At 45.0% G+C, this 14,016-nt stretch overlaps 5 protein-coding genes across 5 annotated transcripts; 3 read left to right on the top strand and 2 right to left on the bottom strand.

Moving 5' to 3' along the window:
- Positions 1 to 97: 97 nt before the first annotated feature.
- BJ212DRAFT_1480831 (P-loop containing nucleoside triphosphate hydrolase protein) lies at positions 98 to 2,738 on the top strand (the record flags this gene model as incomplete). Its single annotated transcript, XM_041340157.1, has 6 exons — positions 98 to 103; positions 155 to 304; positions 355 to 497; positions 546 to 684; positions 739 to 2,207; positions 2,258 to 2,738. The coding sequence occupies 6 exons, from the start codon at positions 98 to 100 to the stop codon at positions 2,736 to 2,738; spliced, it is 2,388 nt and encodes a 795-aa protein (XP_041193051.1).
- BJ212DRAFT_189528 (uncharacterized protein) lies at positions 2,684 to 3,939 on the top strand. The gene is made up of 2 exons (XM_041342593.1): positions 2,684 to 2,797; positions 2,859 to 3,939. Exon 2 carries the CDS (start codon positions 2,954 to 2,956, stop codon positions 3,869 to 3,871), a length of 918 nt encoding a protein of 305 aa, XP_041193050.1. The 5' UTR covers positions 2,684 to 2,797; positions 2,859 to 2,953; the 3' UTR covers positions 3,872 to 3,939.
- Positions 3,940 to 4,206: 267 nt separating this feature from the next.
- Positions 4,207 to 5,552, bottom strand: BJ212DRAFT_1299662 (uncharacterized protein; the record flags this gene model as incomplete). The annotated part of the gene is made up of 5 exons (XM_041332898.1): positions 4,207 to 4,482; positions 4,531 to 4,536; positions 4,864 to 4,933; positions 4,987 to 5,369; positions 5,424 to 5,552. The coding sequence occupies 5 exons, from the start codon at positions 5,550 to 5,552 to the stop codon at positions 4,207 to 4,209; spliced, it is 864 nt and encodes a 287-aa protein (XP_041193049.1).
- Positions 5,553 to 7,887: 2,335 nt separating this feature from the next.
- BJ212DRAFT_1299661 (uncharacterized protein) lies at positions 7,888 to 8,908 on the bottom strand (the record flags this gene model as incomplete). The annotated part of the gene is made up of 7 exons (XM_041332897.1): positions 7,888 to 7,913; positions 7,970 to 7,985; positions 8,133 to 8,299; positions 8,434 to 8,502; positions 8,563 to 8,742; positions 8,791 to 8,841; positions 8,893 to 8,908. 7 exons carry the CDS (start codon positions 8,906 to 8,908, stop codon positions 7,888 to 7,890), a joined length of 525 nt encoding a protein of 174 aa, XP_041193048.1.
- A 1,082-nt stretch (positions 8,909 to 9,990) lies between these two features.
- BJ212DRAFT_1446932 (uncharacterized protein) lies at positions 9,991 to 12,406 on the top strand (the record flags this gene model as incomplete). Its single annotated transcript, XM_041338322.1, has 7 exons — positions 9,991 to 10,137; positions 10,292 to 10,480; positions 10,530 to 11,211; positions 11,380 to 11,665; positions 11,843 to 12,074; positions 12,099 to 12,180; positions 12,231 to 12,406. The coding sequence occupies 7 exons, from the start codon at positions 9,991 to 9,993 to the stop codon at positions 12,404 to 12,406; spliced, it is 1,794 nt and encodes a 597-aa protein (XP_041193047.1).
- Positions 12,407 to 14,016: the final 1,610 nt, after the last annotated feature.

Raw genomic sequence — 14,016 nt, 5'->3', positions numbered from 1 at the left:
AGATCATGACCGTTAACAGTAACTCTGCTCCCCCCGGCTGGCATTGATAGGCTCCCAGGTCGTCCTAGTTTGACCTTCCTGTCCCCAAGTCTTGTCAATGAAGGTGAGACCCCTATAACATCAACGACATCCATAATCGAGCTTTAAATGAAAGATATCTACTCTCAAGAACGTCGATAATGGTCAACGCGTGGCACTGCTGAGTGGGACGATAGCAGTGATCGATACCGCAAAGGCTGTTGTACCTAGTGTCCTCGTGCAAGGTATTCTTTCTACAGTTTCAAACATCTTGGCTATTGCAAAAGTAAGTCATTCCTGGACGACTTTAGATGGCGTTTTGATATCTTTGTATAGAATACCCTGCAAAATGAAGGCGATTTCCGTGGATTGATCGAACAGTGCCGAGTTATTTGTGATATTGTCGTAAGGGCTACAGAAGGTCAGACTGATGGCGACTTGGACAGTGAACTCAGTGACATCATTATCGATCTTAAGAGGTAGTGTGTTTTTTCAGATACATCAGGGACCACCTGACACTAGCGTAGCTTTGTCGAGAGCATTCTCGAGGCAGTCGTGTCTGCAAATGAGCGCAGCGTCGCCCAGAGAGCCATTTCCGCACTGTCTGACAAGGACAGAATCGCATCTTGGGCGCGGGAACTGGATAGGCGCGTGTTGCTCATTAACGTAAGCCATGATTTCCTTCCAGGCTACCATTAATGAACTGACCATTTGCTAAAGATGCACCTAAGCATGATAACCCAGCGCAGAATATATCAACAGAGCAGACAGGTCAATAAACCGAGCATGTCTACCGCATATGAAGACTGGCGCGTCGTCCTCCCGAGCGTGCCTTCCCCTTTCTTTGGAAGAGATCATCTCATTGCCCGTGCCACGAAACTACTTCTCAATCGACGTCATGTCACACTTTTCGGCCCAGGAGGTATCGGCAAAACCTCCCTAGCAAAAGCTATCATTCATGACTCAGTCATAGCTGAGAGGTTTCAAGGTCGCCGGTACTTTGTATCGTTCGATGGACTTGATGCCTCTCGGATATCCACAGGAATAGTCAGGGAGCGGATTTGCAGAGCCGCCGGGTTGGATGGGCGCCTCAGTGAGCGGTGGGAGGAAGTGACGGAATTTCTGACAGGCGCAGAGACAATCTTGGTCATCGACCATGCAGATGCTCTTACTGCAGCTCGAAACGCAGACTCCGTAGTCCGTATCATTGACGACCTCGCATCATCATCGTCTGTGGTCCTCTTGTTGACGACCCGAAGCAAACACACTGCACCTTACTTTGTCACACAAATTGTGAGTGTTTCGACATTAGAACGCAAGTTCGCGAGGAAGACCTTCGAGCACGTCTGCCCGCAACACATTCCTACGGAGATAATCGATGAATTATCGGATGGCGTCGATAACCATCCGTTATCGGTCAATATCATTGCTCGTCAGGCGGCTCAACATGAATGGTCTGGAGCAGAACTACTTTCCGCATGGAAAACAAACCAAGCAACGTTATTGGAGAACGGCGAAGGAAAATCTCGCAGCCTTCGTGCTACAGTCGAACTCTCTTTGAATACTCCGTCAGTGATGGCCCTTGGCGATGATGCTCGAAAGCTTCTCGAGATCATCGCCTTTTTCCCGCAGGGCCTCAACACTATGAGGGTGAAAGCTCTTTATCCTTCTGCGACCGCGGACGCGGATGTGCTCTGCGCGCATTCAATCATTCATTGCGAGGGAAATCGTTTCACCATATTGGCGCCTGTGCGACTGTACTTGGGTCACAAAGCGCCAAACCCTGATGCAGGGTTTCTGAATACGATCAGGAACATATACTACAGAGAGCTCTCTGGTCCCATCGAACGACGTCAAGCTCTCGTTGAGGCCGAAGATGTCAACGTCGAACGTCTTATTGCCTTCGACTTCAACAAGGCCATCAATTTAGACGACAGCTCCCGTGCTTGTACATCATTCCTAGACAACCTCGCAATATGCAAACCTCGGGTGACCATTCTCACTACAATGCTCAGAGAACTTCCTGTGAGGTCCTCGGGAATCCTTGCTAAAGTCACTGGTTGGCCCGCCAGGTCAAAGGCAGTCTCACTTCGCAAGAAGACCCTGCTCGTGAAGTCCGCTGGGACGCTCGCATCATCTATAAGACGCAGCACGTTGACGTCTACCTTTCTGAGAACGCTTTTTGTTCGGTAAGGAAACCTTTCTTCCGATTCTCTCTTATATTAATATATACCACTAGTGTCAATCTCCAGAACAGCACACTCCCCATCGAGAATCTGCGCACATCAACGAATCCTAGACGTTTACGCCAATTAAAAACTGCTGCACGGCCATTCCTGCGTATTAATCGTCAACCATTGTCAACCACCACCCCTACAGCCACGATCAAACGTATTCACTCTTGTGCATCTCTTCCATCGTTTTATTCTCTTCTGCAAGAGCACCATGGTGTTCTTGCGTTCTTCACTACAGAAATCTGCCACCTGAGTCGCAAGGCACAACCATTATTTGAAGAGTTTGCGCAAGACAAAAACTCGAATAATAGCCCTGTCGCCTTTGTGCAGGTGGATCTCAACGCCTCACGTGGTGCAGCGGCAGTTGGAATCGAGTTTGGTGTTCGCGCCACCCCAACATTTCTGTTCTTCGTAGGAGGAATGAAGGTTAGGCTTTCCGCAAGCTTCATCCCAATCGGCGACTTATCTTACGTTGCAGGTATATGAGATACAAGGATGCGACGTTCAACAACTACGAATGCAGCTTTCAATGTTTTTACATCCAGGTTTGCCAAATTCAACTTATTATACATCGCATTCTAGCTAATACCATTCGCCATGCCATAGTCCATCCACACTTATCGCTATCCCTTCTGGCTTTGGACTTACTGGGCCTTGAGCCCATTTGATTCAATAAGGTCCCTGATCTCGCTGTTGTATCAATGAAATTGAGGGGTTTCCTTGATTCTGCTACAACCTGGTTCCAGCCATTCGATACCTCCCTATCCAAAGCTGACACCATGGAAATTCTCGTTGGGACCATGATTCCGTACGTCAAGGCGTTCACCACCTCGCAATGCTTGCCTCTGCACCCTCTTTTTGATCTCTGGCATGACGTCACGAGTTCTATGTCGTGGAATATGCCAGAAGACCAACTATTTCCACTGGTGGATTTATGGCGAATAGCACTCCTGGACGAAAAGGTCTCCTCTTGGTGTGCCGATCGTAATGGTCTCGACAGCCCCCTTGTGCTGCTGTTGTCCAAGGCGTGCGAATGGTCTTCAAAAAAGTATCTGTTGGCACTCCTTCGTATGCTCTCCAACGCATTCAGTAACAGGGCTTTGGGATGGAAAATTCTCTTGTCAGCCCAAAACAATCTCGCCATCCTGCTGGAACATACTTTGGTTCATGAAGACACTGGTGTTCGGAAAAGCGCGTCGAGCTTGACTTTCAATACCTTTGCGCATCTGCAAGAGCTCAGAATAGAGAATTTATGCAAGGGCGATGAAGAAGGAGCTGATCATTTGGAGATGGACATATCGATGACTCTGCTAAATGCAGAATGGGAAGCGTCGATTGCATGCGCGGTCCTTGCGGCTATCGAATACGAGAGCGATGGTGACACAGGTATTATTGGTTGTCCTTTATTCATGTTTGCGATTTATTTATCACTTTCCGACAGTCCACCGCCAAGTCGCAGCATTAGGACTGATTGTGCGTTTTTCCCCTTTCATCGATCACTTGTTGCCACTTCTCGGAGCCTTGCACGCTCAAAGGACTCTAAAGAACAAGTTCAGAGGAAACGGGAGGAATTGGAATATGAAGGAAACCGCGTGCGTGCTTTTGCAGGAAGTCGCTGATAAATTGTGCCCTCCGAGTATTTCGATTTGAATAATGGTATTGATGTTCTTTCTTCATAAGCCCATCGGGACGATCTACGTGTTTGGACTGTCATGTTGTTTTATTCGATTTCTCTTAGGCTAGCGCCCTTAGTCTCTACGTATCTACCATTGTTCCATAATACCAGATCGCATGAGTGTTTATCTGTGAAGAAAATACAAAGATGTCCTGCTGTGAGGGCTATTGTATGACAATATTGTGTATGGCACCAAACGGAAGTATGATGATGGATGAGCAAGAACAACAAAAAAGCAGGTAACAAAGCTTGCATGAAGGAAGGACGATGGACCCTGTACTAATGAAAACCATCAGAAGCTTTAGTGGACGTGCAGCAGCTACAAGACCAAAAGCGAGTCCAGCATCCAGCCTGTCTTTTAGAATCATCGGGCGTATCTGTTATGGCTAAGGGGCCACTAGCAAGAGGAGGGGGCATCAGTGGCGGCATTGTAGTGGCAACTGCTGACTGTAGGTTCGATGGTGGCAATGATGGCACACCAACTTGTGAGGGAACTTGTTTTGGCTGTGCTTGTGAGGCAGCTTGTGTTTTTGGTGGCTGAGCAGCATGTCTTCGCTTTGGAATAAATGAGTATAGGAATGAAGAGGTTAGAAGAGAACATACCTTATCCTTTTGAGCAACAGCACGAGGGTTAGGAGCACAATGAGAGAAAAACCTTAGCCATGGGCATGGTGAAGCATGTGGTATGACATCAGCATCAGGCTGTGAGTGGCCTTGCCACAATGCAGAAGTCAACTGCCATGCTTGACCATGGAGCATCTGCAGCCAGTCTCATCCACTCTGTGTCTGCAGCCAATCTTGTCTGCCTTTGGTCTGAAGCTACTCTTGTCCGCTCTGGGTCTGCAGCCAGTATTGGCCACTGGAGGCATCCAGCCACATCAGGAAAACCCTCCTGGGCTAAATATTGGTGATCATCAAAAAATATTGACAGATTACTCCAAGGTCAAGCAGTTCAAAGGCGTTCACCTCGATGTGATCCCCAGTAGCGCCATTGCATTTCAACTTACTGTAAGCCAAGTGACGAGTCAGTAATGAGCATTGAGAACTAAGAACACTTACTGTGCAGCCTCATAAGTATCTGCCATCATATAATGGAACTTTCCAGGTGTGTCGTGCTTCAGCTGTTTGAGAGACTTGATGTGGTAGCTGTAAACTTCCCTGGAGAACCAAGCGACTTCCATAAAAGAGTGGAATAGACCTATGAAAAGTTGAGCAGCATATTCACCAAGTAAAGACAAGCACACTACTGCTGTTGCCACCAGTGCGAGGAAGGGAATTGGAATTTTGGGATGCTTTGACTTGTTCTTGGCAATTTCGACAAAGTGTGACACAAATTTCATGCCAATGGCCCTTGAGCTATGAAAGAGCTGGTTAGATATCAACAATACGAGGAGTTCACCCTGGTAGGGCCTGTTCCTGATGGGTGTGGCATTATTATTGAGCTGAAAAAGAGGTACAACTATCAGCAACAGGCAGAGAAAGTGTAAAGGACTCACATCAAACTTCATAGCATAGATGTAAACTAGCTTTTCCATCAATGTTTTCACCTTTGCAAAGTCCTTGTGCCCAAGGCAGAAGTAGCCATCAACATTTGTGCAAGCATCATCTTTCAGCTTGCAGTGCATTATTGGGATGTGTGCATCCACCTCAGATAAATTAAGGACAATTAGAATTATCCTGGGTAAGCACTGCAACTGAATCAACTCACCAAGGCACTGAGCTGTAAAGCATACAGCTCATCTACTTGAAGATGTTCTTTGATTGTGTCCACACTACACTTCTCAGCGATGGATAACAAAGTTCACATTGAGAGCTGGTGTGGGAAACACAACAAGAAGAGAACTGGAAAGTAGACTTCTAATGTTGGGCTAAATGTGCTATGCCTAGCTTCTATTCAACCCTAAAGGGTTTCTGGACTAAGCTCAGTGCTCAGAGAGGATAGGAAATCATGCTAAAAACTCTCAGTCTCAGACTGGTACTGGTAGATGGTGAAAACTATGATGATTACATACAGTGGCTCAAAAAACTGTCCACATGTTTTGACATTTTTCACTATCTATGATATTGTGTGAGAACGAACAAATGCCTCAAGGACATGCTTATAGCACGTTGTAGTATGGCTTCAGGGCTTTCATTTGAGGCCTACACCGTGGGAATCGGTGGAGATATGGTGGAGACATAAGGCTTATAAAATGATGACTCATGTGGACAGTTTTTTGAGTGTATATTAAAACTATATAAATGATTATTTATGACACCACAAAAATCATGCCACTATTATATAAATTATGAAGTGGTATCATTATGTTATTTTATGACTATATCTAACTATATAAACCAGGATATCTCATGTATCATAGTCATAATCACCATGAAAGCCATCTCCTCTGCTCAAAGAGATAATATCCTCTCTCTGTCTTATGCTGGCCTCTCTGCTTGCCAAATTTCCTCTAGAACTGGAGTATGCAAGTCCACTGTGGCCAAGTTTATCAAAGAAAGCCACCCAGACAAGGAAAACTCTTGTGAAGGATGTCCATCCAAGCTTACCTCTACTGACAAAAGGGCTATTATCCAACATATCACTACAGGAAAGGCTGATAATGCTGTCCAAGCCACCCATTATATCAATTCCACCATCACTACCCCTGTCTCTTCACAAACTGTGAGGAATGTTCTCAAGGCAGCTCATCTCAAGGCAGTAACAAAGAAGAAAAAGCCTCTTCTCTCCATCAAACATAGGTAGAGAAGACTAGCCTTTGCCTTAGCTCATCAACACTGGACTGTAGAGGACTGGAAGCATGTTATATGGTCAGATGAGACCAAAATCAATAGGATTGGGTCAGATGGGAAGGTATATGTATGGAAAAAGAAGGGAGATGGCCTAACAGACAGAGAGGTTAATGGGACTGTCAAGTTTGGAGGAGGTTCTTTAATGGTATGGGGCTGTATGGGATGGAATGGTGTGGGAATGCTTGCTGAGGTTGAGGGGAAGATGAATGCTGAGCAGTATGTGGACATTTTAAATGACCACTTGCTGCCTAGCTTGGCAGAATCAGGGATTGATGAAGAAGATATCATTTTCCAACAGGATAATGATCCCAAGCACACATCCAGAAGAGCTAAGGAATGGTTTGAAGAACATAACATCAATGTTCTTGACTGGCCAGCACAGTCTCCTGATGTCAATGTCATTGAACATCTCTGGGGAACACTCAAGAAAAAGCTTCAAGCCTATGAAAACCCCCCTAAAGGAGTATGGGAGCTTTGGGAGAGAGTAGCAGTGGAATGGGGGAAGATCACAGCTGAGGATTGCCAGAAATTAATTGAGAGTATGCCTAGAAGGATAGAGGCAGTAATTAAAGCCAAGGGAGGTCATACAAAATACTAGAATACCTGGTTATTATTGTAAAATACTTGAGTCAAAAAACTGTCCGCATGAGTCACCATTTTGTGAGCCTTGTATCTCCACCATATCTCCACCTATTCCCATGGTGTAGGCCTCAAATGAAAGCCCTGAAGCCATACTACAATGTGCTATAAGCATGTCCTTGAGGCATTTGTTCGTTCTCACACAATATCATAGATAGTGAAAAATGTCAAAACATGTGGACAGTTTTTTGAGCCACTGTAAGCACCAAAAGTGCGAACATAACACTAAGTAATATCTGCCTATACAAGCCCACAGAATATGAAATCCCTACACTGGTTCTTTTTGACTAATTCCAGGTACCCATGGACAAACATCACATGGCACTTGACTTCAGAGATAGCAGCTTGAATGACCTGGCAAGTCTGTAGATTCTGATTGAGAAGTTTGATTTTGCCTTTCTTGGTTTGAACAAGTGAGGTAACACTTTTTTTGCAGGGGTTTGGACAAGTTTTGCAGTATCTTCATTCAAGTCAGAGGAAATTGACAATTCACCACTGGTAGTGGTACTTTCAGCAGACTCTGAAACAGTGTCATTGACATCGCCCCAGGTCAGAGTCTAATGCATCAAGGACCATGATCAAAAAAAATTGATTTAAATTGAACAGTTCTCACCTCTGTTGCTTGTTTCCTATCAGCAGCAGATGAGCAGTCAGCACCAGAGTCAGACACCTTTGAAGACTTCCAAGGTTTCTGGCTGTGTGTGACCAGTGAAGCAACCTTTTTGTTTGTGAGGACTTATCATATGATGTTGACGAAATGTTAAAGTACTACTCACCTCATCTGAAAGCATCCTTGCAGCTGCATCTAAATCATCATCTTCTGAGTCATTGCCAAGACCTGCTGTGTCAGCATCACTGTCACTGTCATGCCAGTCACTGTCAACACCTGCATCATGGACATTGCACTGAGCATCATCCGAGTTGACATCACTCTGCTCATTCTCTGAGATCGGTAACATGACATTCACATCTTGCATGGCAAAAGTGTGACGAAGTTTGGTAGGGCACCAATAATGGGACACTGTGCACACATGACTTATAAGACTTCCTTTTTGGCCAGTGAACAAGATGACTAACCTTTCTTATCTCCTTCACTAAAGCTATCATGTTCACTGGCCTCTGACTCAGATTTGATGTGCTGACGCTCTGCACAATTTGTTGTACATTAGTAAGTGGCAATTTATATCATGCAAGAAACACATGTACTCAGTGTCAAAGGTTTCTGTGCCAGACTCTGTTTATGAGGTGTTTTGGATACTTTGGTGCTGGGAGCTCTCTTCTTTGCGCCTTGCTTGGCTGGTGATGTCTGACACTTGCGTTTGGCCAAGCCTCTTGCACCTTGCTTGGCTGGCAATGTCTGATGCTTGAATTTGTCCTGCTTCCACACTGTTTTCAGGTTAGTAGTGAGTTTTTCCTTGTGTCCTTCTCACTCACCTGCATTCTTCAAAGCCCTTGTTTTTGTGCCATGTGCCAGTGACTCCAACTCTATGGAGGTTTTTTGAGACTGTGTCTGTGCTTGTCTTTACTGTCACTTACTCTGAGGTGTGGTCATTTTTACTTGTTCTGTTGGGACTTCAATTACTAAAAAAAATTAAGTAGGGAGTGGAAATTTTGGTCTGCCAGGGAGTGTGATTGTTGGGGACTTGTAGGGAGTGTGATTGATGGATGCTGCTAGGGAGACTGGTAGGGGTAGGGAGTGAGATGCTAGAGAGACTGGTAGGGAGAAGGTAAGAGTAAAATAATTTGAGTTTCAGAATGGATGGCACTAAATTTTGTAGTACAGCTGCACGCATCATGGACACAGTCTGTCCCTGACTTGACTACACTAGGTGGGTTGGCAGTCTCAAACAATTACCTCAGGCTTACCCTCTTCTGCTTTCGCCCACTTATTTACTCATTTTCTTTAGTATGACCCTCCAGATGTGCCCAGCATGTGGCCGTGACAATTTCACTATCACTGGCCTTAGCCAGCATCTTGCAAAGAGCCACAACTCCTGGTGTCAAGCACTCTACAGGAATTCACACTCCTGAACAAACCCAAACCCAGTCAATGAAATCACCAAAAATTTCACACCTGAGTCAGGACATCCCAAGGTTCACCACTTTCTTTGGTTAATTTGAAGCTGAAGGTTCTAACTGCTCTTACTCTCAGTTTGACTACTCTGGTTACTTTGAAGCCAATGGTGATGCCTCTGAACACTCTAGCGACTTGGACAATAATCCTGTGAGTTTACTTTGGTTACTTTGAAGCTGAAGGCTCAGTTCTTATTCACTCTCATTCACAGGGAGAGGATAGTGACTTGGACAATAATCCTGTGAGTTTACTTTGGTTACTTTGAAGCTGAAGGTTTGGCACTGAATCCTCTTGTTATCAGGGAGAGGACATTGATGACTCATTCTTTGAACCTGAATGGGAGGTGCCAGTGCAGTTGCTACCTGAGGATGGCACCCTCGATGATATCAACCTACCTGAGGATGGATCCTTTGACAATCTCAATGATGGTGAAGCTCACAATACTAATACTTGTCAAGGCTTGGGCACAGGGGCAGCGTGGATGTGTAGTTATGCCTTAGCCTGACCCACGTGCTGATCAAAGAACATTGCATCTTTCACCTGATCAGGCTGCAAATGTGATGTATGAAGCACAACTCATTGATGCCAAGGATGAGAAGAACCTGTACTACCCATTCACTTCGAAGATCAAATGGGAGGTAGCACATTGGGCCAAGCTTCGTGGGTCAAGCTCTACTGTGTTTACAGACTTGCTATCTATTGATGGGGTGAGGGATTTTATTTGTTGCACATGTATCTAATTGACAGCAATACTACTAGGTCAGTGAATGGCTGGGACTGTCATTCAAAAACATGAACAAGCCGAACAAGCTCATTGACCACAAGCTTCCAACAGGATGACCAAAATTCAAACAAGAACAGGTCATCGTCGCTGGTGAATCATTTGATGTATATTACCATGATATCATTGAATGCATTAAGTCATTATATGGGGATCCTGACTTTGCCCGATATCTCACATTTTCCCCGGAGTGGCACTATGCTGATGATGATGAGACTGTTCATTTATTCCACAACATGCATATTGGCAAATGGTGGTGGGAAATGCAGGTATGTTAGACTTGTTATGATATCAGACTTCATTGCTCAATGTCCTTAGAAAAAACTTGATGCACAACATCCTGGTGGAACTATAGTTCCAATTATCATTTCCTCCGACAAAATGCAAGTGACAATGTTTCGCAACATACCAAAGGAACTTCACCACAAGCCTTCATCTGGTAGTCATGTCCTTCTTGCTTATCTGCCAACAAGCTGCCTCAAACACATTACAAACAAAGTGTCTCATTGTCGTGCTATTGTGAATTTGTACCACATGTGTTTACACTGTGTGCTTGCTCCACTCATACCTGCTAGAACAGAGGGCATTTCAATGTGTAGCAGTGATGGTGCTTGTTGTCATTGTCATCCAATATTTGCTAGTTTTGTCAGTGACTACCCAGAACAACTCCTGACTACAGGTGTCAAGTTTGGAGAGTGCCCAAAGTGTGATGTCAATGCCAAGGATACAGGAAGTAATACAATGCAATTTCACTTGCAAAAACTTAGTGAGGTACTGGACGCACTTGCTGCATTCAACGACGGAAACTTAGTGTTTGTTTGTGCATGTGCTGCTGCTGGCATCAGACCTATCATTCATCCTTTTTGGGAGGATCTTCCTTTCACGAATATCTTTCGTGCTATCACACCAGATGTCCTGCACCAGCTATATCAAGGTTTGATCAAGCACCTCCTGTCATGGTTGTCAGCAGCTTGTGGAGGGGCCAAGATTGATGCCCATTGTTGACAGCTCCCTCCTAACCATCATATCTGCCTATTCACTAAAGGCATCACCTGCCTGTCATGCGTAAGTGGCACCAAACACACTCAAATTTGCCGCTTCATCCTTGGGATCATAATCAACATTCACTTGCCCAACAATCTTAATGCTGGTTGTTTGCTTTGAGCAGTGTGTGGCCTACTCGACTTCTTATATCTCGCACAATACCCTTATCATAGCTCAGAGACACTTCACTCACTAGACAAGGCATTGGATCTTTTCCATCAAAACAAAGACATTTTTATTCAACTCAGTATCCATAATAATTTCAACTTACCAAAGTTGCACACAGTGCATCATTACCACCTCATGATCACATTGTTTGGTACAACAGACAACTACAATACTGAATACACTGAGCACCTCCACATTGACTTAGCAAAGGATGCTTATCGCACTACCAACCACAAGGACAAGTTCATTCAGATGACGCACTGGCTCAAATGAAAGGAAAATATTCTACAGCACCAGAAATTTGTTAGTTGGTGTCTTGCAGGTGGTCACCACTTCAAGCCATACCATTTGCATCCTCCTGATATGACTTTCTGTTGAGAACAAGTGATGATGAAACATCCCACTGTGAAGGCTGTCAGCATTCAAAAATTGGTTGAAGATTACGGCATGACTCATTTTCGTGAGGCCCTTGCATGCTACATTGTGCACAAACATCAAGGTGATCATTCAGTGCCACTCCATGATCGAGAACTTGATCATTTGGTGGGTGACATTCACTTTCCTTTCTACCATCTGCCTGTCTTTCACAAGATCAAATGGTGCTCTATTGATACTGGTGGTTTAACCAAGGGACATGTTACCTTGGACAGTGTCCACACAAAACCTTGACAAAAGTTGGGCTCTTGGCTCATTCATCGGCACTCTGACACTGTTTTTGTTAGACTTGGTGAAGACTTGGTTACAAATGATCTCAAAGGTGCGTGATTTGGCTGTTACTCAAGGACTTGCAGCTCATTGACTTGTTAGGTTTCAGTGTGGGGCAAGTTCAAGTTATATTCTCCTTGCCCCCAAAGTCTTTACAATTGCTCTTCCCACCCACTGTCAACATTCCTCCTCACCTCGCATATATCAAATGGTTCACTCCCTTCCCTTCTGCACCTGACCAAAACAACAGACTGTATAAACTCTCAAGATTGTTGTGAGGTGGTGACAGAGTTAGTAGTATCATGCCAGTGGGTAATGTTACAGTTCTATTCTTTTCTCTTTCACTTCTTCACTTATTCACATTATCACATATTCACAGAACATTCTACAACATTCTATCGTACGATTTCCTTTTCTCTTTTCTGATTCGCTATTTACTTTCCATCTCCGATTCATTCATTAAAGCTCCGCTTTAAACCCTTTATATATACTCTATCTCTTATGCTTGTATTCTTTAACTTGACCTACGCAGACCAGGGCCTGCAATATACTGCTTAACTCGCACGACTCGTACATAGGTGTACGCTTTAGACTCTTTGTGACCATTTAGTCGTTCTTACGAACGCCGAGCGTAACAAAAGGTCAAGTTAATTTCTACTCCACGGTTCCTTCGAACTCGTAACCAGACCAGAACCCAGAAGCTCCTCCCTTTGTGTAATCACAAGGGACGAGTAGAACCCAGACACCATACCACCGATCGCCCCGACTCCCCCTGGTTTTACCTGGGATGAAGAAGAACAAGAGTTCTATCAGATTGACGCCAAAGGCACCAGATACTCCATCGACCAGTGGGCAGCATACTACGCCAGTATCGCACCTAAGAACAAAGTTTGGAACTTTCATACCCAAACATACGAACGATCCCTTTCCGCTCCAATGCCTAAAGAAATCGGAAAGACCCCGGCACCCTTCAATGGCGACACCCGCCTTGCTCAGGGATGGACACTTCAAGTTGAGGCGTACCTAGACATGAATGATGAAGTATACGACAATGACAAGAAGAAGGTCATCTTTGCCCTCAGCCTTATGACTAAAGGAGAGGCAGCTAAATGGGCCGAAGGCCAGCTCAAAGCTGCGGCCACGAGCAAGAACTATGGAACGTGGTTAGATTTTGCTAAACAATTTAAATCTACCTTCTTTCCAAAGAACGTTGAACAAACCGCGATCCGTTGCATTTCCTCTCTCAGACAAACCGGCAGTGTAGCTGCATACGCCTCCCTATTTCGCACTATCCTCGCCAATACTGGTATCTCCGAGGAGAATACGAAGATCATGTTCTTCAGAAACGGGCTAAAGCGTGAGATAGTCTCCGCCATTTACGCCTTTGAAACAACTCCCACCACCATCGAGACGTGGCTAGAGAAAGCCCTAGACGTCGAGGTACGAAGGACCTTAATAGCACCTCCAACATACACCAAGGCGAAGGATCCTTACGCCATGGATATAGATAAAGTAGAAGTAGATGACGAAGAGGGAGAGAAGAGGACTAGAAAGACTTACTTAACTCCTCAAGAACGGGAGCGTAGGCGCAAGGGCGGCCTTTGCTTCAAATGCGGTAAGAAAGGCTTAGCCGCAGATTGCCCTAACCACCCCACGGTTACGACCAATACTAGGAAAGTAGTCAAGGAGTCATCTGACGACGACTACAAGGAATTCCAAGAGTGGAAGGCGTTCAAAGCACGCCAGATGAAGAAAGCCGGTAAGAAACCGGTTAGGAAGGAAGAAAGTAGCGATGAGGAGGATTTTGCGTAGGGGAGCCTGCCACGGTGTCAGAAACTCCCAGAATCGGACTTTTAGTACAGTCTATTGGTGATACTAATTCTATTCG

Source organism: Suillus subaureus (assembly GCF_016647635.1).
Source record: "Suillus subaureus strain MN1 chromosome Unknown BJ212scaffold_16, whole genome shotgun sequence".
In the NCBI taxonomy this organism is placed as follows: Eukaryota; Fungi; Basidiomycota; class Agaricomycetes; order Boletales; family Suillaceae; genus Suillus; species Suillus subaureus.
This window is presented reverse-complemented; position numbering and strand designations above follow the sequence as displayed.